At 41.1% G+C, this 27,822-nt stretch overlaps 2 protein-coding genes across 6 annotated transcripts in view; one reads left to right on the plus strand and one right to left on the minus strand.

The window, feature by feature from the left end:
- Nucleotides 1-11,872, plus strand: part of PDE7A (phosphodiesterase 7A) — a 67,257-nt gene extending 55,385 nt beyond the window's left edge. Inside the window, exons 6-12 of one of the 2 annotated variants that reach the window (XM_084849419.1) lie at nt 2,312-2,412; nt 2,968-3,099; nt 4,076-4,167; nt 4,625-4,769; nt 6,607-6,703; nt 8,519-8,599; nt 10,114-11,872. In XM_084849419.1, the coding sequence (XP_084705545.1) occupies nt 2,312-2,412; nt 2,968-3,099; nt 4,076-4,167; nt 4,625-4,769; nt 6,607-6,703; nt 8,519-8,599; nt 10,114-10,325 (860 nt within the window). In that variant the 3' untranslated portion in view covers nt 10,326-11,872. The remainder of the gene's footprint in view (nt 1-2,311; nt 2,413-2,967; nt 3,100-4,075; nt 4,168-4,624; nt 4,770-6,606; nt 6,704-8,518; nt 8,600-10,113) is intronic. The other variant, XM_084849418.1, reaches the window with a different exon arrangement.
- Nucleotides 11,873-15,191: 3,319 nt separating this feature from the next.
- Nucleotides 15,192-27,822, minus strand: part of MTFR1 (mitochondrial fission regulator 1) — a 32,829-nt gene continuing 20,198 nt past the window's right edge. For all 4 annotated transcript variants that reach the window (XM_084849423.1, XM_084849421.1, XM_084849422.1 and 1 more), the window contains exons 5-8: nt 23,960-24,198; nt 18,640-18,877; nt 17,987-18,137; nt 15,192-16,912 (exon numbers count right to left, since the gene is read on the minus strand). In XM_084849423.1, the coding sequence (XP_084705549.1) occupies nt 16,853-16,912; nt 17,987-18,137; nt 18,640-18,877; nt 23,960-24,198 (688 nt within the window). In that variant the 3' untranslated portion in view covers nt 15,192-16,852. The remainder of the gene's footprint in view (nt 16,913-17,986; nt 18,138-18,639; nt 18,878-23,959; nt 24,199-27,822) is intronic.

Consider the following 27,822-nt stretch of genomic DNA (forward strand, 5'->3'; position numbering starts at 1 on the left):
TGCAGGAGCAAATAGCCTTCCTAGTGGTTGCCAAGATATGTTGCAGACTTTAAATGCTTCTTGAGTAGTCCTGGTAGAAGTAGATGCCTCCTAAAGAAGTTTAAGAATACAAATAAAAAAATGCTTTTGAACAGTTCACAAAATGTTACTGGAGAGTGGGAAGGGAGAGTAGATTCCATGCCCCCCACCCTCTCCATCTCATACAACCACATTCCACATAGTGCTCCAAACTACAACAGATGTGCTAAGTGTAGGGAAGCAATTCAGGTGCCTGAAAAGTGATATTGCCCCCACATCTGAAGTGCTTCCTTAGAGAATAAGTATGGATCTTGTGCAACAACAAGAGCTGTGCCACTTGCTGGAAAGGCCCTTGTGCGAACTTTGCACTTAGACCTGCATAAAAAGGCATTTTGTACATTGGGATATTCTTGTCATAGAATAATTTTATTGTGGTAATTAGTTATGCAGTATTAAAGGGTGATATAGAGCCAAAGGAATTAGGTAATATTTGATAGTTTAGAGCAAATAATAACTTGGCTGTAAAAAATTAAGGGCACTCCTGTAGCTTCCTAGACAGAGTCTGGGGGGCCATGGGATACTTTGGATTCCTGGATCTCAGGTTCGAGACAGCGTGTACTAATCTCAGAACTAGGAGCCAAAGGAATTAGGAAACATTTGATAGTTTAGAGCACATTATAACTTGGCTATAAAAAATTAAGAGACCACTCCTGTGGCCCCTAGACAGAGTCTGGGGGGCCATGGGATACTTTGGATTCCTGGATCTGAAGTTGGAGATAGCATGCTAACCTTGGACCCAGGAGTCTGAGCTCCCTGCCCCCTCTCAGCTGGCATGGAGAGAATCGTGCTGGCTTCCTCTTCCAGGTTGCAAAGGCAACCTTGGAGGAGACAGAAATGGAGCATTCCCATGGGCGGGGAAGGGAGTGGACTGGGAAGTGGAGATACGAGCTTCCCCCAGCCTCCTTCCCTCCCCTTCCTTAATGCCTCAGCTAGACAGGCCAAAACACCTGTGTAGCTAAAATGCAGAGCGGGGGGAGCACGAAGGTGATGATTGCCTCCGCTGCTCCTCACGCTCTGCATTGGATGGCCATAAGCCTCCAAGTTCAGAGGCTTACGACCATCCCCATAGGTTTGCAGCCTAAAGCTATTTTATGCAGAACGAGCATTTCCCATGCAGTAATTGCCAGTGTGCATCTGCTAAATGTTATATCTATATAAAATACGAGCATACATACTTCTGTGTATTCTACTTTAAAGAAAAGAAAGAATGAAAATAATATGTCCTATAATTCATACCTTTCTATGTGGTCAGTAAGGAGACAGATGTGCTTACTGTTATGATGGTGAGAGCAATAGTGCAGCAGTTGTTCCTATGTAGCAGGCTGCATTTTGCCTCAGATATGTTCCTTTTGGAGAGGAACTGGTAAGGCTGAGAATTTCTTTTCCTAATACTAGCAAAGATTTGTTTGTTTTTTGTACTACAATTTTATTTGGGTTCCATTTGAGTTACCGCTGTTTATCCATCTGCAGTAGCCTATTGCTAATGACATTTATAAAATGTTTCAGATTTCTTAATGTATGTAAAACCCACAATATTAAATCAGATCTATTTCCTGATTTCTTCTTTCTAATTCCACTTTTTTTTAATATGAAGCCTATTCTCCATAAGCATGTTCATATTTTCCTGAATATTTTCAGGGAGACTGGCTTAGTTTGAGGTCCTCTGCCAATGAAATTATTGTTAAAGCTCACTATTCGCTTATAATACCTTGATGAAGACTTTAATTTGGCGTGGATGGTTTTATAGTACAGTATAGTATGTCAAATACTAAAACTATATGTATGTTAAGATGGTTTTCCTTAAGTAATACACTGGTCAGTGGTAGTGGTAGGGGCAATTGTATATGCCCTGGTTCATAGATTTAGCTGGGTGTGGGGTGCTGCTATAGTAACGTGGCTGAGTGGCACATGACCCTCTGCATAAGCGTCTGATTGTGTAAAGACCTGGTTTACAAGATTGCTGTCCTTGTTTTGAGGAGAAGAAATCATGTGGACTGGACCTTCACATAATCATGTGCTAGTGCACAATAGGCTCGGATCACTTTGAAGATGATCTGTGTGTTGGAGGGGAGGAGCTGGGTTCATGCCACTCCTACATTATGTTGCAGCAGTGCTTCTAGCTGAATGTATATCTGAAGCAATGCTTTTTTCAGCCTGTAATCTCTGGAAAAAAGGAAGGGTGTGTGTGATATATCAAAGGTAGATTAACTCAATATTTTCTTTCTGTTTCTAGTAATGGTTCAAGAAGACTACCACAGTCAAAACCCATATCACAATGCAGTTCATGCTGCTGATGTGACTCAGGCTATGCACTGTTATTTAAAAGAACCTAAGGTAAAAAATTGTCACTAGATGATTACAGCTATTTATTGCAAATATCTATAAAAATAAATTGATAATGGGCAGTGACATTAGTAACAACTTAGTTTTGGTAGTATCGAACCTTCCATTTTATGCTTTTAAAGTATATTCCACAATGTTTCATTTATAGGTGTGTGTGTGTGTGTGTGTATAGGAAAACTCTTAAATATTTGTAGATGAAGGCACTGTGGGACTTCGATGTTTTTTCTTTTAACAGCTGCTCTGCGCTCCAGGCCATAGTAAGATGCTTTTGACACTTGTAGTTTCAAAGCAGATTGTATGTTGCCTGCCTTTTAAAAAAATTACCTGTTCAAAATAAAAACCATAATGACTTCACTACTGCTTTAGTATTGCTCTCCATATAGAGAACTATGAACCCCACAGATTAGCTAACAATACAATAAACAAGAAAATAATTTGATGAATTAGATAAATTTAATTTTTGCCTTTTGGGGTACAGTGAATGCTAGCCAAATGTGTTGGAAGTGTTAGTAGTGAATATTCATTTAGGCATACATTATATTACAGCTTTCCCAATCTCTGACTCCATGGGATATTCTGCTCAGTTTAATTGCAGCTGCCACTCATGATTTGGATCATCCCGGTGTTAATCAGCCTTTCCTTATTAAAACAAACCATTATTTAGCAACTTTATACAAGGTAAGTAAAAATAAATACTGTTCAGAATAATGCTTATTTAAAACTTATCTAACAGTAGTCATGGATCCATGGTAGGAGGCTTTTTAAAGTTTTTATTTATCCTGCATTTTTACAACTGTCTACAAGACTGCTTACTTAAAATCTAAATACAATGAAATAGAACCTAACAGATTAAACAGCAACAGTTAAAACAGCAGTTAAACAGCAGCAATACATAATACATCAAGATCCTTAAAATGCCTAGCTAAATTAAGTTGTCTTCATCACCTGCCTGAAAGTTGAAAGCAAGAAGGTGCACCACAACTCTCCTGAGTACTCACCTGCCTTCTCAGCTGGCAGCATGACTGAGAGGGGGGGCCTTTATGGTGCAGTGAAGGTCCTTGGGAGGTATTTTGGTTCCAACAAACTGTTCAGGGTTTTAAAGGTCAAAGCCTGTACCTGGAATTGAGTCTGGAAGCAAACTGGTAACTGGTGAAGCCAAGGAAAGATCTGTGTAATATGGTCTGAATGGGCAGCTTCCAACAGAATCCTCCAAGCCTCCTTCTGAGTCAGTTGAAGTTTTGGGGCCATCTTCAAGGGCAGTCCCACATTAACACATTACAATAATTGAGGCTAGAAGTAAAACAAGCATGAGTGACACCCAAATCTCCAGATAACATCTCCTGGTGGTTTTCGTGTAGATAAAACCTTGCCGTCACCCCGTAGGCCCCAGCATCACCTTCTGGAACCTCCCCGGGGGAGGACAGGAGCTACTTAAAAATGGTACTCCCCAGTCCCTTGCTGGAGAGACAATCCAGAAGGATCCCACGGCTGATGGAACTGAAAGCCACTGAGATGTCCAGGAGAATCAACAGGGTTGTACTCGGTCTGTCTTTCCATTGATGAAGTATTAGCATAATAGATTGTTCATTCAAGAAAATACATTTCAGGATTCAAGGAATACTTGATAGCATAACTTTTTTCCTTTTACTTACAGAATACCTCAGTATTAGAAAATCACCACTGGAGATCAGCAGTGGGGTTGTTAAGAGAATCTGGATTATTTGCACATATGTCACTAGAAAACAGGTATATGTCAAATTTCCTATACAGCAGGCTTTTACTGCACAATAGAAAATACTTTGTAGAATATATATTTTAAATTGATGTAAAATAGAAATAAATAGTATTAGCACTTTTTCCAGATATATTTGTGGCTTTATTTGGAGGCAGTTGTTTGCAGCAAAAAGTATAGTGGATAGAAATGTAATTCTTTATCTGACTCGTTGCACCTGTAAAATGTATACCTTTCCTGTGCATCACTGTCATTTTGAGTGACGTAAAAGCCTATAAAGTGAAATTCTTGAACTGCTGAATTGGGGCTTGCTATATCCAAGAGTTGTCAATTAACAAAACTATATTAGAATGACAACTTTTGAATCAGTGTTGACCTAAACTTTGTGTAAATGGTCTACAGACTGTATACTCAAATTTAAATGTGACTATAGCTCATTTCATACTTCTTCCTTTGCATCCCCATTTTCAGGCAGCTGATGGAAAGCCAGATCGGGGCGCTGATTCTTGCCACTGATATCAGTCGGCAAAATGAATATCTGTCCCTATTTCGCACTCATTTGGACAAGGAAGACTTATGCTTAGCAGAGGAGAATCATCGTCATCTCATTCTTCAGGTACTTCATTTTGATTCCTAAGTGGGAAGGTATTACAATTGTTACTAAAGGTCTCTTGTACAATAGCTTTTGGCTGCCACGCATGGGTTTGAATGAGGCTTGCTGTGTCCTCTAGGTGTAGTTCTTATAAAAGCACAGTTTGCTAGTACTGAAAACTAAGGTCTTCTGTTTGTCCACAGTTCAGGTACAACACTGTGGCAGATATTTCCCCTATTCTGATCCACCAGTGTTCCTCGACCTTGTTCTGGCAGGACCATCTTCAGGGGCAAGAGGGTATTTTCTCTGGATGCCTTTTCAGTTCTTTGGCTCTTCTGAAACTACAAAAAAAAGGCACCAGCAGGAAGGTTTACTTTTCAAAACAAGCATTGTTCTTGTAATAGAACAGAATGTGATTGACATCAATCTTTTTTTACATGAAATGATTGATGTCCTTAATTCTCTCTGTTGAATTTGTTGTGATGGGCTAAGTTGCTCACACTGCGATTAGTGAATAGTTTGCTTTTAGTATAGGCTGGTGCAACTCAGCCATTTGGAAACATTGTAGGGCAGAGTCACTTGATCACTTTCTGGTCTCTTTCTATCCATGCTAACTTAGCTTGGATGGAACAGGGAAGTGGTTTGGTGGAATCTGAGTGCTTCATCACAGCTCCTGATTTAATACACACTGCTACAGGGGTTGATTTGGCATTTGTATCCTGTATTATTAGAGGTGAAACAGCAGAGTTATTGCTCAGGGCAGCAAATCACTGTCCAGGCAGTTCTTTCCTTGCAAGTATCAGAACTGTTGCAGTATGGGAAGCAGTAATTTAACACCTGGCTTTTAAGAGAAGGAAATCTGATGAGGTGGCCGGGAGATCTCTCAAAGGAATGCACAAGCCTTGTAATAGGGTGAATCCATCTAAGAGGTTAATGTTTTTAAATGGGGGACTGGAATCTGTTTATGGATTGTGTTCTGTCAAAACATCCCCCCCCAATTTACAGGTTAGTGTTCATAAGTAATGAAGGGTGAATGATCACCCTGCTCAGACATCCAAGGGTCTCCTGCTACCTCAACAACTCCACCCATTTCCCCTTGCTACCCCATGACTGGAACGGCCTCCCAGAATGCCTCTGTATGACCATCTCTTTCATTTCCTTTATTTCTCCTTACAACTCACATTTTCCTGGAAGCCTTTGATCACCCTGTTAGTCCCTATCCCTTAATGTAACCTAGCCAAACCATATGTAATTGAAGTAATCACACATTGCTCTGCTGCTTACTCATGCCTCTGTTTCTCTTTCCTTTGTTTCCCTGTGTCTATTCTAGATTGTAAGCCCACTGGGGAGGGACTTGTTATACCTGTTCTCTGTGAAGGGCCAAGTCCCTAGATAGTGCTTTATAAATAGTTTTAAAAAATGATGATATGATAGGCAAGCAGACAAAGCCATTTTAAGCTTGGTGTAAAATTGTATAGCTTGCTACAAGACTATTTTATTTATATAGTTTTAAAAACATGAATATTTTCATAATATTCCAGTGCTGCACTGGTATTTCTCGGAGATATTAACTTCTGTTTAACATCAGTTTGAACAGGTTTCCTTCCCTACACAGTTGGCTGTGATCTTGTTCAGTTACTTGCATTTAAGTTGCATTGGATTTAGTGGCACATCCACATGTAATTGTGTGCTGGATTGTAGCCCTCCTTGTTCCTTATGATCACTTATCTGCTACGTAGGCTTAAAGATTTAAAAAGTAGCTGGCTTTATGCTCTACAGTGTTAGCTGCAAAATTAAGTGTGTACAATTAGATAGTTAATGATACCTTGCAAAATACAATTAATAACGGTTTATTTGCTAGATGGCTTTGAAATGTGCTGATATTTGCAATCCCTGCCGGACTTGGGAACTAAGCAAGCAGTGGAGTGAAAAAGTAACAGAAGAATTCTTTCATCAAGGCAAGTAGTGAAAAATAAATTGATTTCACCATGGAATGTGAAACAAAAAGTGATAAAAGAATTGTAGTTAAGCATGGCTTTTACAGGAGATTGGGGAACTTATTTGAGCTATTTGCAAGAGTTCATGCAGTTGGAATGGTTTCCTCAAATCATTGTTACTGGATAGATTACAACTTTGCAGAACACTTGACATTTCTCCTTATTTTGAATGAAAAGCTATTTCACGTTAACAAACAATGCTGCATAAATTACTAGCTTTGACACACTATTTTATGTACACTGATTTAAGCTGCCAGTGCAGTTGAGATGGAATTACAATTGGGTCAGGTTTCTGTATATTTTGCACGTTTGAAACTATATCTAAAAAATGTACAGCTGTGTATCTCTTCTAGAACTATATTAACTATTTTGTAAGCTATTAAGGCCATTAATAACAACTAATCTCTTTATTAATCCAATTTTTGAGGGTGCAGTCCTTGGAGGAGGACCACTATGCTCCTTCTATTTGGCTACTTGAATAGCAAGAGAAAGTTGGTCTCATTGCTGTCCTCAGTTCAGGTGTTTATATTTTGAAATCCATTTATGTATTTTAACAATAAGGTCTTTAAGATGAGGAGAGGGAGATTCTGAACCTCATACAGCTTCCTTGGCAGTGGATCCTGTGTTTTGGATCCACTGCCTGAAAGTTCACCACCAAGCTTTCTACAAGTTATTCCTTGAATGTAGAATATATATAGAATGTAGAATATATATTCCTATATAGGAGATTATTGCATTCATTATACTACCGGCTGTGCTACAGTTCCTGTGAAGTAGTTCACAACCCAGAGCTCATTTCTTTCTGATAGTGAAAATTTTCTGTTGAAAAAATACTACTAATCTGTCTGGATATAGTTGCTCAGTGAGAGGCACTGTCTGATGTTCTCCTAATTTTCTTGCTGAAGGGAACAAAGGGCAACATCCAATATTGCACGAGTGGACTGCCATGTCTCCGTCTCTGCCCACACCGCTATCTGCCTCAAAAGGTTCCCCCAACCTTTAAAGCAAATTTGGGGAGTACATAGGAGCTGAGATGAGTGTGGGAATCTGTTCTGCCTGCAGTATTCTTGTGGCAGGCAGACACAGTTAGATACAATCAATATTCTTGTTCTTACCAATTAGTTTTCCCTTTTTAATGACTTGGGGCGTAATCCTATGGGTTGCACCCTTGATGATCAGAAGCCCCTGAATTCGGTGGCTTCTGATCATCTAATGCAGAGCGGGAGGAATGGCAGAGGTGGTCTTCGCTCCCCTTGTCCTCCCGCTCTTCATTTTTTGCTAGATGGGCTTTTTTGCGATGGCACTTCTGAGAGGGAGGGAAGGAAGCCTCAGGAGGCCTCAGGATAGCTCATATCCTGGACTTTCCAGTCTCCTTCCCTTCCCACCCACTGAAATGCTCCCTTTTCCCCCTCTCCGAGGTCGCTTTCCTGACCTCGGATGGGAGCCAGCATGGTTCTTTCTGTGCCAGCTGAGAGGGGGGTCAGATCTCTGATTCCCCTCTCTGAGCATGGAATCCGAACTATCCTATGGCCCTTCAGATGCTATCTAGGGACCATAGGCTTGTTCTCTCTCTGTTTATAATTGTAAACAATTACAGTTAAAGTAGTATTCAGATGATAAAAACTGTAGTCTTAAGTACTCCAGCTTTATTAAATAACTGAAGTTGCATTTCCTAGGCTTGTCCTAAGTTTTCCCCTTAATTATAAAAATTAAATGATACATTGCCATTTACAGAATTGTAGAAAATGGCTTATTAGAGTAATGTTCTGTCTGCAGGAGATGTTGAGAAGAAATACTGCTTGGGTGTGAGTCCGCTGTGCGATCGACAGACAGAAACCATTGCCAACATCCAGATTGGTAATTATAGATCTGTGTGAAAATTTGTTACAGTTCCCATTAACATATAATTTCGGGAAGGTAAAGTGTGATCAGTTTGAATGTTTTTGGAAGTTTTTAAGCACAAATTTTGTTCTCTTTAAAGTGTGCTTGGATGAGGCTCACATCAGTCTGAAAACTTTCTGTATCCATGAAGCAGGAATTACACAGACACTAACCGTATCAGAACAGTTTTCTTATCTGGCATTTATATTCCTTTGCCTGGAATAACTCTGTCAGTTGCCATTTGAAGAGGGTTTCATTTTTACAGCAAATTATTCTAAGCTGTAAATAGGGATACTTGTTTTCTGCAAGACAAAAAATTAAAATATATACAATATTTACCCAGGTCTGACATCATAGCCAAAGAATGATTTCACCACCCCAGTGTGCTGCAGTCACCCTCCCTTATATATTTCAGTTCTTTCCTGCACATCCTGGTTTGAAGTAATCATAGTTTGCTGTGATGTCAAAATACAGCATGCTGTAGTTACCGCTAATCATACTTTGACTCCAGCACACAATTGGAAACCCACTTCAAACTATGGCTAGCAGCAACCACACTTTGCCTTTTTGGACATTACAGCAAACGATGGTGTCTTCAAACCAAGATGTGCAGTAAGGACTTGCTCTGAGTACTAGCCCATAGCATGTTTGGCCTCAGGCAACTTTAAGCTAAGAATCATCTTAATCTCCTGGTCAATGTTCTGCCATAACATTTTGGGAAGTCCTTGACTTCCTCTTCAAAAGGAATTTTCTTAGTGAATTTTCTTACTCTCCTGATTCATGATTTCACACTACCATATTTCTATCCATCTGCTTTTCCAGTCATATACATATACATCAGAAGGAACTATTTAAGTTTGGGGGGCCAAATTGTCCCCCACCAGGCCGGCCCTGCATATTTCATTTTTATTTCATTTTTATTTTTATTTGCCATTACAACAAAACATCTAAATATTAATTGGTATTTAAGTTTCCAGTCATACCAGCACATTCCAGTCCATTCCAATCTTAACTGATTACTTTCAAGCAGCTCTTTAAAGGAAACTTGTGATTAGTTCAATATAATATAAAATCATTGGTCTACTTTACTACAAATGATTGTGACTGTTGGTTTGAACTGTATGGGATCTTGTGTCCTTAGGAGGTTTGCGATTTCCTACTACTTACCAGTTTTTGTTTGGCTCAGTAGCAACCTCAAGTATTCCCCCAAATAAACAAAAGTTGTTACACTTTGGGCTAGAGGGAGAACAAATTATTTCTTAGGGACCACACACAATTTCTCCTTACTAATGTACGTACGTACGTACGTACGTGTGTGTGTGTTACTTCAATGTATACATTTCCTCTCCACAAGTGCTCATGGTAATGTACACAGGATAAACAACACAATAAATCCCCATTAAAATAACTAATATTGAAATGTTAAATCTAAAATGCACAATGTTTTAACACTCTGGTGTTCTAATTCCAAGGTACTTTTCTCTCTCTAGGTTTTATGACTTATTTGGTGGAACCATTGTTTGCAGAGTGGGCCCGTTTTTCAAACACCAAGTTGTCTCAAACAATGCTTGGTCATTTGGGACTTAATAAAGCTAGCTGGAAGGGTATACAGAGAGAACAATCCAGCAGCGGTGATGATACTGATCCTGCATTTGAGGAAATGGACTCTGATGTAGTACCTCAGGAACACCGACTATCCTGACCCTAGAATCTGGCTAGCAAACTGCCTCTTGCCTGATATCTGTGGAGCAGGGTTTGAGGATAAATTTTGTCTGATTGCCAAGGTTTCAGTGTAAACAACGCCAGCATTATTTATTTCCAAGCTTTTCCTTTGATAATCATTTGAACCCAGTTTCCAGTTACAAGACCTGAACATAGAGCAATATGCATATGCCTCGGTTGGCTTCTGCATGGAACCTTGAATATGCAAACCAGAAGACTGAATGGACCTTGACGTGGAAAAGTACAAGATATATTGTTACGTGCCACATTATTTTGTTTTTATTTGTTTTTAGAGGAAATTTGAAATAAGGCCTTCAAAGTTGCCACATGACAAGGATAATTCTGTTCGCTTGGAATTTAGCAAGACTCCATTCAGTCCTTGTCCAAAATGTGGAAATATGAAGTGCCCATACTTGGCGCCTCGGGCAAGAACTGATGTTTACAAATATACTTGGAAACTATAGGTTCTAAACTAACCTTTCTGCATGGCTGTGAAGGAACCACTAACTTTAAAAAGATGATCAAATCTGAAACTGCAGCTCATTTTCTTCTTAGTAAGAGAAGTCTCCTATGTCACCATTATGGCCATGCATTGGGAACTGAACATTTAACATGAAGCACAGCCGAGCTTTTACTCCAATGCAGAATGGGAATGCAATTTTAGCAGGCAGAAATACTCTGAATTTTGGGAGGGGAAGTGGGATTGGTTGGAAGAGAGGAAGAGTCCTAATTGTGTTAAGATTCTGCAGTGAAGACATTTGCATGTTGTTTTCACTATTGTACACTTGAACTGCACATGCAAGAAAAAAGGTGGAATGACTATGAACACCAGAAACAGCTCAGGGTATTTGCCAATCTGAAATAAAGTGGGATGGGAAGTGTGTCCTTCAGAACAAGGGTACAAATGCCCCTTTCGCTGCAGTGTGTATGTGTGTGTGTGCGCGTGCGTGAATGTGAGTACTTGGGGGGAGGAAGGGGAAGATGGGAAGGATTTGAAAGGCAATGTTTTTTAATTTATTTTTAAAATGTGACATTTTCATGAGCAGCCACAGGGGGGAAACTAAACAGGTTGCTACAGCTGCCTTAAACTATGCACAAAGCTAAGTGACCAAATTTTGTTGTTGATTGAAAAAGTGCATTGTTTACTTATTCCTCCCTCTACTGAAATGTTACCCAATATGGGTTTTTTGATGTGAAAAGGAGAAATGTTTTTAAGGACAAATTTTAAGGACTAATTTTTAATCTTCAAGCATTCCTTTTTTTGTAATTTGTTTTTTTTTAACATTGTTTTAAGTACTGTAAGCACAACTGTAATCTATTTTGAGAAACTGGTGCTTTCTCTTTGTTCATTTGTATTTCCCTTGTTCTTACTGTAAAGACTGTTTATTCCATTCTGTTTACAGTTTGCAACAGCCATTTTTGGGAGAGAGCTTCAGTGTAAAGCCATTTGTTAAAGGCTTTGCCATACTCATTTTAATGTGCCTGTTGCTGTTAACTTTTGATTAATAATAAAAACTTTTCACATTATCTCCTGAGTCTAACCTTAAGACATAGAGAAGTAATTGGAACCACTTTAATCACAGAAGTTCTTTCTGTATCTTCTTTGGGACTTATTTGAACACATATCTTGCTATGTTTCAAACCTGCTTTGGTAATAAAATTTGGTGTGGGGAGTCAGAAGGTAGTCATATCCACTAGTGGAACGGATTCTTCCTATATACCCTTGCAAATCTACTCTGCAGGATTAAGGGATCCTCCAAAGTAGATTTGGGGGGCTGCAGCAGGAGCGGGTAAGGGAAAATCTCACTGCATGAATGGAAGTCCACTTACCTAATATTGGATGTAGCCCAACTACGTTCCTTGTTTCTCTTCAGTTTAATTCAAATAGCCATGTTAGAACTGGGATTCAAATAGACTGTATTTAAAGGAAGGAAATCCATCTAGCAATAAGAAGGGAGTGGAACTTAAAAAAATTGTGTCCTAGTTCTGGTTATATGAACTTGGCTTTATTCCATTAATGTCACTGCAGAAGGACAGGGCAAAAGCTGCATGGGCTCTGAGCTGCACCAAACAAGAAGAAGAAACTTGTGCCCAAGTCTTCGTATTGTTGAGCTATCTTGGAAATGTAGGACCAAGTTTTAACCCAATCATTGTTCTGAATTTAACTATTGAGAGAATGTGGGTTTTGCCTGCCAGAGTGTTGCCACGGGCCCCTATGCACGTCATTTTATTCTTTCAGGCAATTCTGGAGAAATCCTCAGCATCCAAGAAAGCTTACAATATTTTTGAATAACACAAGTAATGCTTTAGAACAGGGTATCTACTGTGACTTCTGAATATGGATTTCCTGCTACCTGTTTTTTTCCCTAGTGTGTGGAGATTTCTGAACAACCTGCTCTAACCCTAGTGTTCAGAGTAGTTTTACAACTTCACATTTGAGAAAGTCAAAAGATGTTAGTGGTGCTGCGGAAGGTCTAGATAAGTTGAAGGAAAATTACAGCTGTCTATTCCTGCACTATTACCACCCTCCCAAGCCTCCTGTAGCTATTCAGTTGCATCCCTTTTGAAAACCATATTAAGGGGGTTGCATTAATGCAACTGTGACCATGTATGGGAGTGTTTTTGAGTAATTTGAAGAACAAATCAAGTATACCTTAGGGCAGGAATGGGGAACATGTGACCCTCCAGATACTGGATTGCAACTCCCTTCATCCCTAACCATTGATGTTGGCTAGGGCTGCTAGGAGTTGCAGTTCAACATCATCTGGAGGGCTACATGTTTCCTATCCCTGCCTTAGGAGCTTGCCTATGTTACTGCATACTTCCATTGTCTCAGCTGATGTGCTACACTTCAATTAACAGGATTGTACCATCTACTTTGAAAAATACTGGAATACATTGCTTTTCAAAAAACAGTGAGGGAGAAATAAGAACAGAAACCATGTGAAAAAAGTCCTCCAGTGTGGCCTTTCTTAATATTTTCTGAAAAACTTCCAATTTATGTCCATCTCTGTAGGTACCAGTACAAGGGATGTTTCAAGTTGTCTCTCCTAAAATGGGAAGCAAAATATTTTAAACAGCAATGCAAGAAGCATTTTTTCACTAGTTGAAGTAGCATGTTAAATGTCTTAATTATCTGCTTTAACTTCAGCATCAGAAACTACCTCGTCAAAGCACAAGTCTTGATTCTTGCATGTTGTGTAAAAGTTAGTGCTGCAGTATGTCTTAGAGGCATTGTATCCAAGGTAGCTGGGTTATTGACAATGGTAATTTTATCAATTACAAGGGTATTAAGCTATACAGTGGTCAGTAGCAATCTTTTAATCTACGTAATCTAATCTTTAAATTTAAGCATTCCCAAAAGAAAAAGTAGGTAATAATTCAAAGCAGTTCAAATGTCTTGAACTTGTTTGCTCATAAAGACCAAAACAGAACACCTATCCCAATGTCCTATAGCTACTAGTGGAATTTCAACGATTTCCAGAAAATAACCATGTTTCTTGCAGCAAAACCACCCAAGAGTCTTGTGGCACATTTAATACATCTATTTTGGCATGAGCTTTCATGTACTATAATCTACTTCATGTTGTTGTTCAGTCGTGTCCGACTCTTCGTGACCCCATGGACCATAGCACGCCAGGCCTTCCTGCATTAATTTTTCAATGTCTGCTTGGACAAGTATTGAGTGTGTGGTAGAAGTGGAACTAGAATCCAAGCTTCCTGGATCTCTAGAACCAACAACTTAGATTGTAAAAGTGTTATGTAATGTTTGTAATCTATTTACAACAGTAGATTATGATCCAGTGTAACTATGTGTAAATTATAATGAAAAGGATACTGTAGTTAGGTTCTCCCCCCCCATTGAATTTTCCCATCTGGTAGTGCTAGTGAGATAATATAATACAGTGGTATTTCAGTGCAAAGTCACAAGAAGCACTTAAAAAAAAGCTTGCCATGTGGTGATGTCCCTGTGCTGGAATGTTGCATCCCAGTGAGATGCGTTCAGTGATACAGCTTAAGCATCATGTCCCTTTTCTAAGTCAAATCAGTCATTTTAAACCTCAGCCCAACTGACTATTAAAGTATACCATTCAACTTGATAATGCACTGAGAATTTCTTTTTGGGTAGGACGACTATAGAAGGGCCATGCATGGGAACATTCCCCACACAGGGTTGAGAGGATTAGAACTAGGTAACACGTGTGAAGTACCATAAACACCTAAAAGCTCTATACAAGAGTTTTGTATAGCCACCAGTCCTTTACCGGGATGGGAAGGAGTTAACATTCTTAGGCAACTGGGGAACTAGATTGCAGGGATTTCCCCCCCCCCCCCATACTGTTTTAAAAAGGGCAGCTTTATAGCAATTGTGTTACCTAATTCTGTTAATTTCTGGAGTAGCAGCTATATTGGTCTGTTGCAGGGAAAAATGTGGTTTGCCTACTCCTTAGAGCAGGAATAGGCAAACCCAGTACCCTTCAGTGGTTTTGGACTACAATTCCCATAAGCCCTAACCATGGGCTAGCCTATCTGGGGCTGATAGGAATTGTAGTTCAAAACCTCTGGAGGGCACCAGGTTGCCCACCCCACCTTAGAAGCTTAAAACATTTAAGAATTCCTCTCAGTAGGATAATCACACTTACAAGTCCCTCTGAGTTCAGTGGGACTCTGTTTAGGATTGCAGCCTTACGCATCAGAGTTTGAGATGTCATTTCCTGAATAGTTGCAACAGCCATCTCCAGTATTGAACCATGAATTAACCCTGTGGAAATGAACTAAAGTCCACACTTGCTGATCTTGGAGAAAGGCATGTGTACTGAACTCAAAATGAAAATACGAGCCAATAAGCATTTCTTACCAAGTTTAATTTTGTATTGATGGTGCAGGAGTAAATACTAATGCCTTTGGAGGACAACAGTTGACTTCAAAACATCTTTTTTTTTTTTTGCATGGTCAGCTTAAAAATCCATAATACTAAGTTTATTAGAACACTTTAAAATGAAAGCTTTTAAACATTTCAGGAATGCGATAGCAAATGACACCTAGATTAAATTAGTTCTTAATAGTAATGGAAAGCCCATTTTACTGTATTACAATTTCAGTCTTTCAAGTAACAACTTCCTAAAACAAGCACTCGCAAAACGTTAAAAAGTTCCAACTAGGAGACCTCCGCATAAGTTGCATTTAGAAAATAAATCTAAAAATGAGACATTGTTCAGTTTCCTATTGAACTGGTGTAGATATTGGTAAGCAGGTCAAAGCCAGGAGTAGTCAGGCTGCTGGTGAAGACACTGCAGATGACAAGTATGTAGCACAACAAAGTAAAGAAAAAATGCAACCAGGTGCTGCTATCTTGGTTTTAAAGGTCTGGTAGCAAGTAAACCCGCAAAGCTAAATATATATTGTACTTTACTGGTAAATTGTTTCACCTGCTGTAGTTTCCTAGATTTGCTATTGAGAATATGCAGCATTCCAGATCTTCTGTAAGCATTACTCCTCTGGAAGAGAGTCACAACTGCAATGCTTAGTCCTGTATAAAAGTGTAGTTTGGCTAATTTATTGCCTATAAATATGTTGCCAATGTAGCACGTGTGTTGAAGCAAGAACAGGAGATGCTTCATTGAAAACTCATCAGGCAAGGCATACAAGTTTTGAAGTTTGTATTTCTGAGTAATAAATAATGTTTTGAAGCCTTGTCTCCTTCATAGTGTATGATGAGAGGTAGAGTAGCTTCAGTGAAGTCTGTGGGCTAAACTTAAATGTTCTGCTAATCATGCATAGTTTTGCTGACTTACTTGAGTGTAAATATGTGCAGTCCTGATTTGGATCAGGACCATGGTGATTTGGGAGGGGAGATTTAACCCTTCCCCCTCCCATTTTTGCCCCAAAATTTCACCCCCCCCATTTTAGCCCCACGGGGGGGGGGAGGGGGTTAAAAGAAAAAACATGTTCATTGGAATCCATGGATACCTTTTTTTCCTTTTTTAACTCCCTCACAGGGTGGTGATGGTAGAATTTAGGGCTGAAATTGGGAGGGGGGGAGATTAAATCACCCCCCAAATTGCCACAGCCCCAATCTGAATCAGGGCCACGCACATTTACACTCAAGTTAACAGAACATTTAATTTGGCTCTGTGCGCTTCAGTTGAAGAGGCTGAGAACACAGTACAAATACAAGAGTAGTTCAAAATGAGATGCCCAAGAGCTAAGAATTCCCTTTGTTATTCCAGCTATATATTAGAGCTATAACAACTTAATTACTGTCATTATTCGCACACAAGTTTAAGGGTGTCATATTTGTACAGATAAATTAGTGTTAACACCCATATGGACGTTTCTGTACTAAAAAAACTTTTACCAGAGTAAAGATTTGACTTTTTCTTAGAATTTTCATCACTAGTGGAAGTTAGAGGCACATTTCAATTCAGGCCCCTTGAGTTAAAAAAAAAACTTATTTCCCAGGAGAGAAATTTAAAAGTCCTTTGTAGTGAAGCAAGTTTTTTCTGCTTAAGAATTTTCAATTAGAGTCTTCATTTTTCCTGTAGACTTCAGCATGTGTGGCCCAAACTGTGAAAAGGAGAATAAGTACAAGCATTTATATATTGAGCATAACTTCATACACCAAACCTATACACTTTAGCAATATATGAACTCAAAAGTGACATCCAGGCTAGATTAATGTGCTGTATGTGGAACTGCCTTTAAAGCTGGTTCAGAAACTTCAGCTGGTACAAAATGCACTTTAGTACTGGTAGGTGCTAGATGATCTGATCATGTGATACCGGTATTGTACCAGCTGCACTGGTTGTCAGTGCATTTCTGGGACCAATCTAAAGAGCTGGCATTGGCCTTTAAAACCCTAAATTTGGCTCAAGGATAACTGAAGAATAAACAAACTGTCTTCCCCCATAGTAACTTGTCCTCATTCTGAGATCAGCATTGGAGGACCTTCTTATGTGCCTGCCTGTAAAAGCAATTAGGCTGGCAGGCAGGCATGAATGATTGGGCCTTCTCTGTAGAGGCCCCCAACATGTGGAACTCTGTTCCAATTGACATCGGCCAGGCCTCATAATTATAGGCCTTCAAGCAGGCTCTAAAGACATACCTTTTCACTTTGGCCTATAATTGAACTAGGTTATTGGATGCTGTTGTGTAGATGGTGCTAGCTAGTTTTAAGTGTCACATTTTGATCTGTTTTATTACATTTCACAGTTTTAATTTTGTATACTGCCTTGGGAGGGTTTTCCCTAAAAGGTGCCCTACAAACCTTAAATAAATTCTTCCACTTATTGGCCACAACGGCAATCCAGAATTGATGAGAATACTGGCATTGTTTCCATGCAGTGTGCTCTTGCACACTGCCTGGCTGCTCCCACTTGGCTTCTCCTGGCAGCTGGAGTTGCTAAACTAACCAGAAAGCAAAAGCCTTCTGTTACATCCAGACCCTGGCCTGTTGCTCTCCTAATAAACCAGGAATGTGTAACCTACTTTAAACTCAAACCAAAGTTTAAATAGGCCAGGGGAGAATTTGGAAAGGTGGAGGGGAGAGAAGAGAGGCGCACCTAAAACTCACCCACCAGTTTGAAATGACATGCTTGTCTTTATACAATGATTCACTTGAGTTCTAGACACAGCACTTACCAGTGTTGTTTCAGATGCTGGGGTCTGTTTTTCATTTTCATTTGGGCTGTCACTACGATATCGATAAGCAAATTTCTTTTTAAGAGCTTCAGCTATTAGGGCTGCAGGATCTGTTGGGTCAGCTGCTTTTCTTTTTGTACTTTCATCTGGTCTTCAAAATAATAAAGCAAAGCTTTAAGTCAGAAACTTCAAATGGTTGCAAACAGATGGATTTCCCCCATGCTTTTTGTTCATTTCCTATTCTGTTCCACACCTGAAGTGTTGTGAGAACCAGCTATGCATGTCTTCTAGTTCAAGACCCCTTACATGGTACAGCACCAAGTCACAGGAAATATGAAGCAAAGTGCTATCATAGTACTTCTCCTTGCCTATATTTTGTCTATGATAGTGCCACAGTACTTTTCCTGGTTTAAAGGGATGGGGAAAGCTATTGCAAGAGAAATGAGCTACTCCTCTTAGTCTAAAGGAGTGCACCACAGTGCAAGAGGGTGCTGCCATTTTTGTTGAACCAGTTGTTATTCACCATGATCAAGCAGGTGAATGGCTACGTTCATCTTTATGCTTAAACAAGAATCCAGTTGTGACAATTCTTCACTGTAACTCTTCTCCCCTCCACCTTCCTGGGCAGAAGAAGAAAACGTGTGTGCATTCACCTTTTCACTGATCGCAGCTTTACATTGTTCATATCTTTGAGAATATCTAGCATGTTTGGTATTTCAGGCTTCTTTGGATTGTCTATTAAAGTCTGTCCGGAATTTATTCTTTTTCCTTTACGCTCCTTAATAAGGTCAATGGCAGAGGTGCTCTGCTGGAGCGGTGGCAGAGGTGGCAAGGGTGGCGGTGGCGGAGGTGCTGCTGGGACAGAAGCTGATGTAACAGAACTTATTCCAGCTGTAACGACATTGTACATTTAAATATGCCACAATCTTTCTTCAGTAAAGAACAATTACCATTTTAAAAACAAACCCTAGTACAGCAATGTGGTTATCAACTAGGGCAGTATCTTGCAGGATGTCTGTCAAATCTTGTACACTGGGCTATATCCATTACTGCCACTATGCTCCTGTGATTTCTGTTGCTCTAGTAGGACCCACTGCCTGCGCAACAGGAACTGGCGTTTCCAACAGCAATCCCAGGAATGTGTGGAAATGCTTATTTCTGGAATGGGACAGGTCAGTGGGGCTCCCTTCTGCAAGCTCTGCTGACCTGCCCCATTCTGGAAATGAGCTCGTTTCAGATGGCTGCAGGATCTGCTAGCTTCCCACTGTACATCGTTAGGTATCGCTAGTGCGTGGGCAGCATTGGATACTGCCCTATGCCCCCATCCTCCACTGCTTCCACTCCAGTGCAAAAAGCACTGGAAGGGATATTCCGCCAAACATATTTATAACTTGGACTTGGGTGAGTATGCGGACATCAGTTGTCCTATTGCAGATGTGTATATAGCAGTCATGCTAGCCAACATTATGCATCCTATTCCCTGGTTGAGCACCCATGGATTGATGGCAATGCAGGCACAGCCCTTAAGCCAACCCTCCTGGAAGTTATTGTCTCAATTGTGACAATGATCACCAGACAAGATGCACATTCCTCTCAAGCTTATAGAACTGTTTTCAAGAGAAGAAAACTTTGGAATAGTAATGGATACCAGTGGGCCCTTAAATCCCATTCTCTGGTTAAACCGTATTGGTACTGAACAACCTTTGCAAAGAACGTAAGAGCTCTGCTGGATCAGACCAAGGGTCCATCTAGACCAGCATTCTGTTCACACAGTGGCCAACCAGCTGTCAACCAGGAACCCACAAGCAATTTCTATTCAATCAGCGTGTATTATATTAAAACTACTATAGCCAGAAGCGAGAGAATGTTGGAACATTGGTTACATTTAAGTGTAACAGGCGTATCATAACTGAAGAGCCTTCAGTCATCTTATAAAGAGATTACCAAATCTGACATATCTAAACTGTATAACAGTGCTTTAGAACCTACAACTGCACACAGAGGGCACATTTGCACGACACGCTAACCCATGATGGGTGACTAGCCACGCACTGGGGGTTGTTTTGTAAACAATTGGGCCGCCACCCAGTGCATTGGTTGTTTCCCCCTCCTCTTGGTCCTCCATGCGGCTCTGCCCAGTATCCCAGGGACTTGGTGGCAAAACCTGTCTTGTCTGCCGCCAGGTCCCCTGCTCCCGCTCCAACTGCAATCCCAGCTGTGGTCCCCTTGCCAGTGACAGTCTCACCAACTGCACTTTGGAGGGGCCGTCGCTGGCCCCCCTTTGTTCCCCCTGTCCCCACTCCAACTATGAACCTGACTGTGGTCACAGCCCTTTAAAAAAATTGGTTAGCTGCTGTTGCGCTATAGCGGCTGTCCAAAATAGTGAGGCTTGACTTAGCAAGGTTATCCACAAGGGTTCAAGGGCTTCCCCTGAACCTTGGGGGTGCCCTGCTTTGAATCCCCACTTGCCTGAGACTCAGCAACTGTTTTTCAGGGTGCCCCAGCAGCCCAACAAGCTTTCCTATTTTTTGATCCCTTGCTCTTTAACCATTCTTAAAGTGATAGGGAGCAAAAAAAAAAGAAAAAAGGGGAGGTGTGGGGGATACCCTGTAAAACAGTTGCTGGGGACTCGGGCAAGTGGGAATTCAAAGCAGAGCACCTGTTTTTCATAGAAAAGTAACTGCTCCCTTCACCAATCTTCCTTCCTTCTTTCATGTTTCTCTATTGCATTTCCACTGGAGCGACTGACAGTAGCCAGGGACATCATGTTCCTGTTAAACTCCCCACTACTACTACTAATGGCTGAAGATGGAGAAGAAGGCTATTAATGCCTACTACACAGGATGCCCTTATACTACTGTTCAGTGTCAGATGCAGTATGCCTGTCTACACCAGGTGCTGGGGAAATACTAGTAATGATAATAATAATTATTATAATATTAGTGGATGGCTAAGAAGGCTATTAATTGGTGGTGGTATTTAAAGTCTCCAAACCTTAAGCAAATGACTTGAAACTTGGCAAGTATGTCCAGAACGTTAGGAGGAATAGGCATGCCAGGGTTCAAGTCATTTGTCCAAGGTAATGGAAACCTGGGAGAATGAGTGGATTGGCTTGAAAGACTAGGACAAAGAAAGGCTTTTTCAAGCCAATCCACTCCTCTGATGGCTGTCAACCCCCCACCCCCGGGCTAACAGAAAACCAGTGAAAAAGGGGTGGGAAGCACTTTTCTATGAAAATGGGGTCCTGCCAACTAGGGGTGGGGTGCACTAGAAGGGGACCCCACAATGGGCCACAACTTTATATTGGGTGGAGGGAACTCTGCTAACTTGATGATCTTGAGTGCTTTCCCAACCTGTCAGGTTCACCCAGTCAGTTAAGGGCCCCAGGGATTTAAACTGCCACTCTGACATTTGGGGATCCACTCCTTCTAATGCACCCCTCCTCAAGTCCCAGCAACCCTCCTCGATTCCCCAAGACCCCATTTTCATAGAAAAGTGCACACCGACCCATTTCTCTACCCGTAAGTAAATAGCTGCTTCAACCTTGACAGGTGTCAAAATAGAAGCAGTGAGAGTGGTGTAGCCGTGAATGTTCCATGGTATGTTTGAGATACAAGGGAGCAGCTAAGACAAGCAGCTATATTTTTGGATACTTGCAGTTGTGGAAGCGCGCAAATGCGAATAACTAAAAAAGAAAAGAAAAAAAAATAAAGGGGCCATTTGTGCACATAAAATGGGGCTCAGAAAATGAGAAAGAAATTCCCGACCCTGTTTTTGTTCAAAAATAAATAAAGCGTCTCCAACCACAGTCGCGGTCAGAGAAGGAATGGGGGGCTTGGCAGGAGCCAGGGGGACTACAGGCAGCCCTTCCAAAGTTCCACCTGGGCATTTTGGAGGGGCTGCTGCTGGCAAGGGGAAGGGGTGGGAAAAAAAGGGCTCCAACTGCGATCAGGATCATGGTTGGACTGGGGATGGAGGCTTGGCGGCAGACAAGACAGGTTCTGCCACCAAGTCCCCTGGGATGCAGAGGATCTGCATCCCAGATGCAGCCTGGGATGCTGGCTGGAGGACCAAGGGGGAAGGAGAACAACCAACACACTGTGGGTGGTGCACCCGATCATCTGGTAGGCGCACCAATCATGCACTGTGGGTTGTTCACAAAACAACCCACCATACATGGCTAGTCACCCACAATGGGTTAGTGTGTCGTGCAAACGCATCCAGTGTCTTGGTTCGCATGACATGACAATCCACCATGGCTTATCACCCATGGTGGCTTGTTGTGATGTCCAAACCTGTCATGGTTTCCGCAGGGTAGCTTATTTTTTAATCAACAAGCCATGCTGAGCATCCATGGCTTGTTGTTGGGTTGTTCGGGACAGCTTGTTGTGATGTCTGAACCCAGCAGAATGGGTTCTGCAAGGCTTGTTTGAAAGGCCTACAGGGGTGCCCGGCAAGAGCAGTGAAAAACTTCTTACAGTGCCCTCCACCTCTCCTCCTCCAGTACAACGCTTCATTTGACAGTGACTGTCATTATCCTCTTGTGAGATAAGTTAGCATAGCTATGTGTGTATGCCTGATTGACTTACCTCTGGGTAAGTGCATGCACCCCCAATTTGGAACCATGGTGATTTGGGGGGTGGGTTAAGCTTCCCTCCTGTTTTCATGTTGAAATCCCCCCAAGTCTCTCTATTTTTTTTTTAACCCTCTCCAAGAAAGGGGGGGGGGGATTTTTGCATGAAAACTGGAGTGGGGTGAAGCTTAAATCTCCCTTCTCAAATTGCCATGGTCCTGAATTGGGGGCTTACCCTGAGGTAATGCATGCTTACCCCAAGGTAAGTCAATCATGCATACATGCATAGCTGTGCCAGGAAAAGGGACAGGCTGTGAGGCATTGCTGAAGAGGTTTTTTTTAAAATGTTAACGAGAAAAAAAACCCCTCACCCACCTCATTCTAAAAAATAAGGTAAGCCCCACCCCCCGCCCCTCCATTCTGAAGATATGGCATATGTATGTCAATCCAGGTGCTTTGCAAGGCAAGATGGGGAGGGGAGAATCTCATAAGAGCAGGAGTATAAAGGAGTTGTGCCACAAAGTCTCCTAGGGTATGTGCAGGGAGTGGGCGGAAGAAGTAAGCTGGAAATGAGCCATGACAAGCATAAGAGAGGCTGATTGTCAGCACCATCATGGGTTAGCGATCAAATAACCAACCCATGGTGGCTTGTTCTCAGGGTGGCTGATCATGACATGCGAACCAGCCAATTCTGTTGAGTTTGGCAGCAGTCACAGAAGGCTGCCAGAAAATTTAATGTCTAAAGTCCTTGCTAGCCGGGAAACAAGGTTTTCCATTCTTGTTGTCCTTCCAATACCCTCTACTGTCATGCGGAGAGTAGATAATTATATGAGCAGATTATTAAAAAGGGATAAACAAGGCAAGGGAAGTGAATACAGAACAAGTAGTTAATGTGATTTGTATATTCCTTCCCCAAGACAGTCTGTCAGCTCATGTTCAGGAATCACTAATACAAGTTAGCAAGTTGGAAATCTACGTAAGGAGTAATTTGACATCACAAATGAGTTATGAAGCTTTTATAAAGTTGTTTTCAGATGTCAGAACAGTCAGCAGATAGGTTTCCTTTCAACAACTACCATTCAGCATCTGTTGACTAAAGTCAACAGAAGTCTGATAACATGGCAATGACTCAAGATCACCTTGAGTCTGAAGTTTCTGCAACATGTAAGAAAATATGAATAATCCTATACAGGTGCAGGTAGATGGAACAGCAAGAAGTGTTCATTTTCAGCTCTTTCCAGGTTAAGAAGTGGGCTAATAACACTCATTTTGCAGGTCACCACTTACAATGCTAACAATACTTGCACCCAAGTCTACAGTACCCCTCAGAACGAAGGCCATTGAAAGACAACAGACACACAACTAGCTTTGTTAAAGTAAAAAAAGGGACAACTTAATACCTGCTGTCATGTTCTGCTGTTCTTGCAAGCTTACAATTTTGGCTATTTGTGCTCTTAAACTGGCAAGTTCATTTTCTAATGCACTGATTTTCTGGAGAGCTTCATCATTTGTAGCCACTGCAGTCTTGGAGTCTTCCTTTTCTTGTGACTGCTTTGGCAAAGCGACTGGAATACTTGAGTCTCTTCCTGAGCAGCCTTCATCTCTAGAGAATGTTTGGGATTTTGGCCAGACCTCCGATCTGTAATCAAGAAACAAAGGAGTAATGCTTACTAGCATAAACCCCATTATTAAACAAGCTGAAACAAAGCAACGCTAAGGTTGTTCTGCAAACTCTTAGCCAAAAAAAGAGAACTCTTTACAACTGTTAAATGGCATCTTTAAAAGAACAATCCCAAGCTGCTGCTTTCAGGTTCAGTATTAAGCCAAGAAAGTTTTGAAGAACTTTCAGTGAATTTAATTAAAATTGTATTCTGTTCCTCATGCTGGGGTGTGGGATGTGCTTTTGTTATCTGCCCGGGTCCTTTGGCACTGGTAGGCTATAAATCTAGAACAAATGTTATTTATCTTATGAAGATATTCAGAATTGTATTTAAATATTACTTCATTCTAAGTGCTTTCATAAACAGACAGCTTATAGAAATATTCAACATAGCTCTGAAGAGAGGCCTTTTCCTATATAATGTTTTCAGTTACGCTAGCAACAAAATTTCACATACGTTGGGAGACAGATTTAATTCCAATGGCATCTATATAATAGGTTGTTATATTTTCCTGTTTTAGGATTTCACTGCAAATTAACTCTGTGAGGTCTTTTCTTCTTTTTATATGGGGCTACTTCTTCATACCTCCAGCAAAGGAGATGGTTACCTTGTCGTGGTGCTGGAGCTTGAGCACCTCAATGACGCCATGAGCTAAACCGTGAAGGGACACCCAAGACGGGAAGGTCATGGCAGAGAGATCAGACTAAATACGATCCCTGGGGAAGGAAACAGCAAACTAAATGGATCAGTACAACCAAAGATATGTCGGTATACCATCGGAAGATGGGACTCCCAGGTCGGAAGATGGGTCAAAATGCTACTGGGGAGGAAAAGAGGATAAGTTCAACTAGCCCCAGATATGACGCAGCTAGCTCAAAGCTGAAAGGATGGCTAGCGGCCGACGGTGCTGTGGTGAATGACAAATCCGATGTTCTAAAGATCAACACACCATAGGAACCTGGAATGTAAGATCTATGAGCCAGGGCAAATTGGATGTGGTTATTGGGGAGACGTCCAGATTAAATATAGACATTTTGGGTGTCAGTGAACTGAAATGGACTGGAATGGGCCACTTCACATCAGATGACCACCAGATCTACTACTGTGGACAAGAGGACCACAGAAGAAATGGATATTACTCTTATTATAATAAGTGGCTATTAATAATAGCCATAATTAATAATAAAGTGGCTAAAGCAGTGCTTGGATACAATCAAAAAAATGACAGAATGATCTCAATTCGAATTCAGGGTAAGCCATTTAACATCACAGTGATCCAAATATATGCCCCAACCACAGATGCTGAAGAAGCAGAAGTAGATCAGTTCTATGAGGATCTGCAGCACCTACTGGACAATATGCCCAAGAGAGATGTTATTTTCATTACAGGAGATTGGACTGCTAAGGTGGGTAGTCAAACGACACCTGGAATTACAGGCAAGCATGGTCTGGGAGAACAAAATGAAGCGGGACATAGGCTGATAGAGTTTTGCCAAGACAACTCAATGTGCATAACAAACACTCTCTTCCAGCAACCTAAAAGATGACTTTATACATGGACTTCACCAGACGGTCGACACCGAAATCAGATTGACTACATCCTTTGTAGCCAAAGGTGGCGGACATCTATACAGTCGGTAAAAACAAGACCTGGAGCTGACTGTAGTTCAGATCATGAACTTCTTATTGCACAATTTAGAATCAGACTAAAGAGAATAGGGAAGACCCACAGATCAGTTAGATATGAGGAATTCATGAGCTCATATTCCTCATGAATATGCAGTGGAGGTGAAGAATAGGTTTAAGGGACTAGATTTAGTAGACAGGGTCCCGGAAGAACTATGGACAGAAATTCGCAACACTGTTCAGGAAGCGGCAACAAAAAACGTCCCAGAGAAAAAGAAAACCAAGAAGGCAAGATGGCTGTCTGCTGAGACACTGAAAGTAACCCAAGAAAGAAGGAAAGCAAAAGGCAATAGTGGTAGGGGGAGATATGCCCCATTAAATGCAAAATTCCAGAGGTTAGCCAGAAGAGATAAGGAATTATTTTTAAACAAGCAATGCGCAGAAGTGGAAGAAGATAATAGAATAGGAAGGACAAGAAACCTCTTCCAGAAAATTAGAAACACTGGAGGTAAATTCCAGGCAAAAATGGGTATGATCAAAAACAAAGATGGCAAGGACCTAACAGAAGAAGAGAGCAAGAAAAGGTGGCAAGAATATATGGAAGATCTGTATAGGAAGGATAATAATATTGGGGATAGATTTGACGGTGTGGTCAGTGAGCTAGAGCCAGACATCCTGAAGAGTGAGGTTGAATGGGCCTTAAGAAGCATTGCTAATAACAAGGCAGCAGGAAATGACAGTATCCCAGCTGAACTGTTTAAAATCTTGCAAGATGATGCTGTCAAAGTGATGCATGCCATATGCCAACAAATTTGGAAACACAAGAATGGCCAGCAGATTGGAAAAAATCAACTTATATCCCCATACCAAAAAAGGGAAACACTAAAGAATGTTTAAACTATCGAACAGTGGCACTTATTTCACATGCCAGTAAAGTAATGCTCAAGATCTTGCAAGGTAGACTCCAGCAATTCATGGAACGAGAATTGCCAGATGTACAAGCTGAGTTTAGAAAAGGCAGAAGAACTAGAGACCAAATTGCCAATATCCGCTGGATAACGGAGAAAACCAGGGAGTTTCAGAAAAAACATCTATTTCTGTTTTATTGACTATTCTAAAGCCTTTGACTGTGTGGATCATAACAAACTGTGGTAAGTTCTTGGTGGTATGGGGATACCAAGTCATCTTGTCTGCGAAAGAAGAAAGTGCAAAAGCTGGGTTGCAGTTAAACCTAAAAAAAACACAAGATTATGGCAACCAGCTTGATTGATAACTGGCAAAGAGAGGGAGAAAATGTGGAGGCAGTGACAGACTTTGTCTTTCTAGGTGCAAAGATTACTGCAGACGCTGACTGCAGCCAGGAAATCAGAAGACGTTTACTTCTTGGGAGGAGAGCAATGACAAATCTTGAAAAAATAGTGAAGAGCAGAGACATCACACTGACAACAAAGGTCCGCATAGTTAAAGCAATGGTATTCCCCGTAGTAACCTATGGCTGCGAGAGCTGGACCATAAGGAAGGCTGAGCGAAGGAAGATAGATGCTTTTGAACTGTGGTGCTGGAGGAAAATTCTGAGAGTGCCTTGGACTGCAAGAAGATTAAACCAGTCCATACTCCAGGAAATCAAGCCAGACTGCTCACTTGAGGGAATGATATTAAAGGCAAAACGGAAGTACTTTGGCCACATAATGAGAAGACAGGATACCCTGGAGAAGATGCTGATGCTAGGGACAGTGGAAGGCCAAAGGAAGAGGGGCTGACCAAGGGCAAGATGGCTGGATGATATTCTGGAGGTGACGGACTCGACCTTTGGGGAGCTGGGGGTGGCGACAGCTGACAGGTAGCTCTGGTTTGGGCTGGTCCATGAAGTCACGAAGAGTCGGAAGCGACTGAACAAATAAACAACAAACTTCTTTATGCAAGGGACATCCTTCACAGGCTATTAAAATTAACTTATCTTTGAATCTGACATATCT

Source organism: Heloderma suspectum, chromosome 4, assembly GCF_057233095.1.
Source record: "Heloderma suspectum isolate Gila_16-S chromosome 4, 16-S_ref, whole genome shotgun sequence".
NCBI lineage: Eukaryota > Metazoa > Chordata > Lepidosauria > Squamata > Helodermatidae > Heloderma > Heloderma suspectum.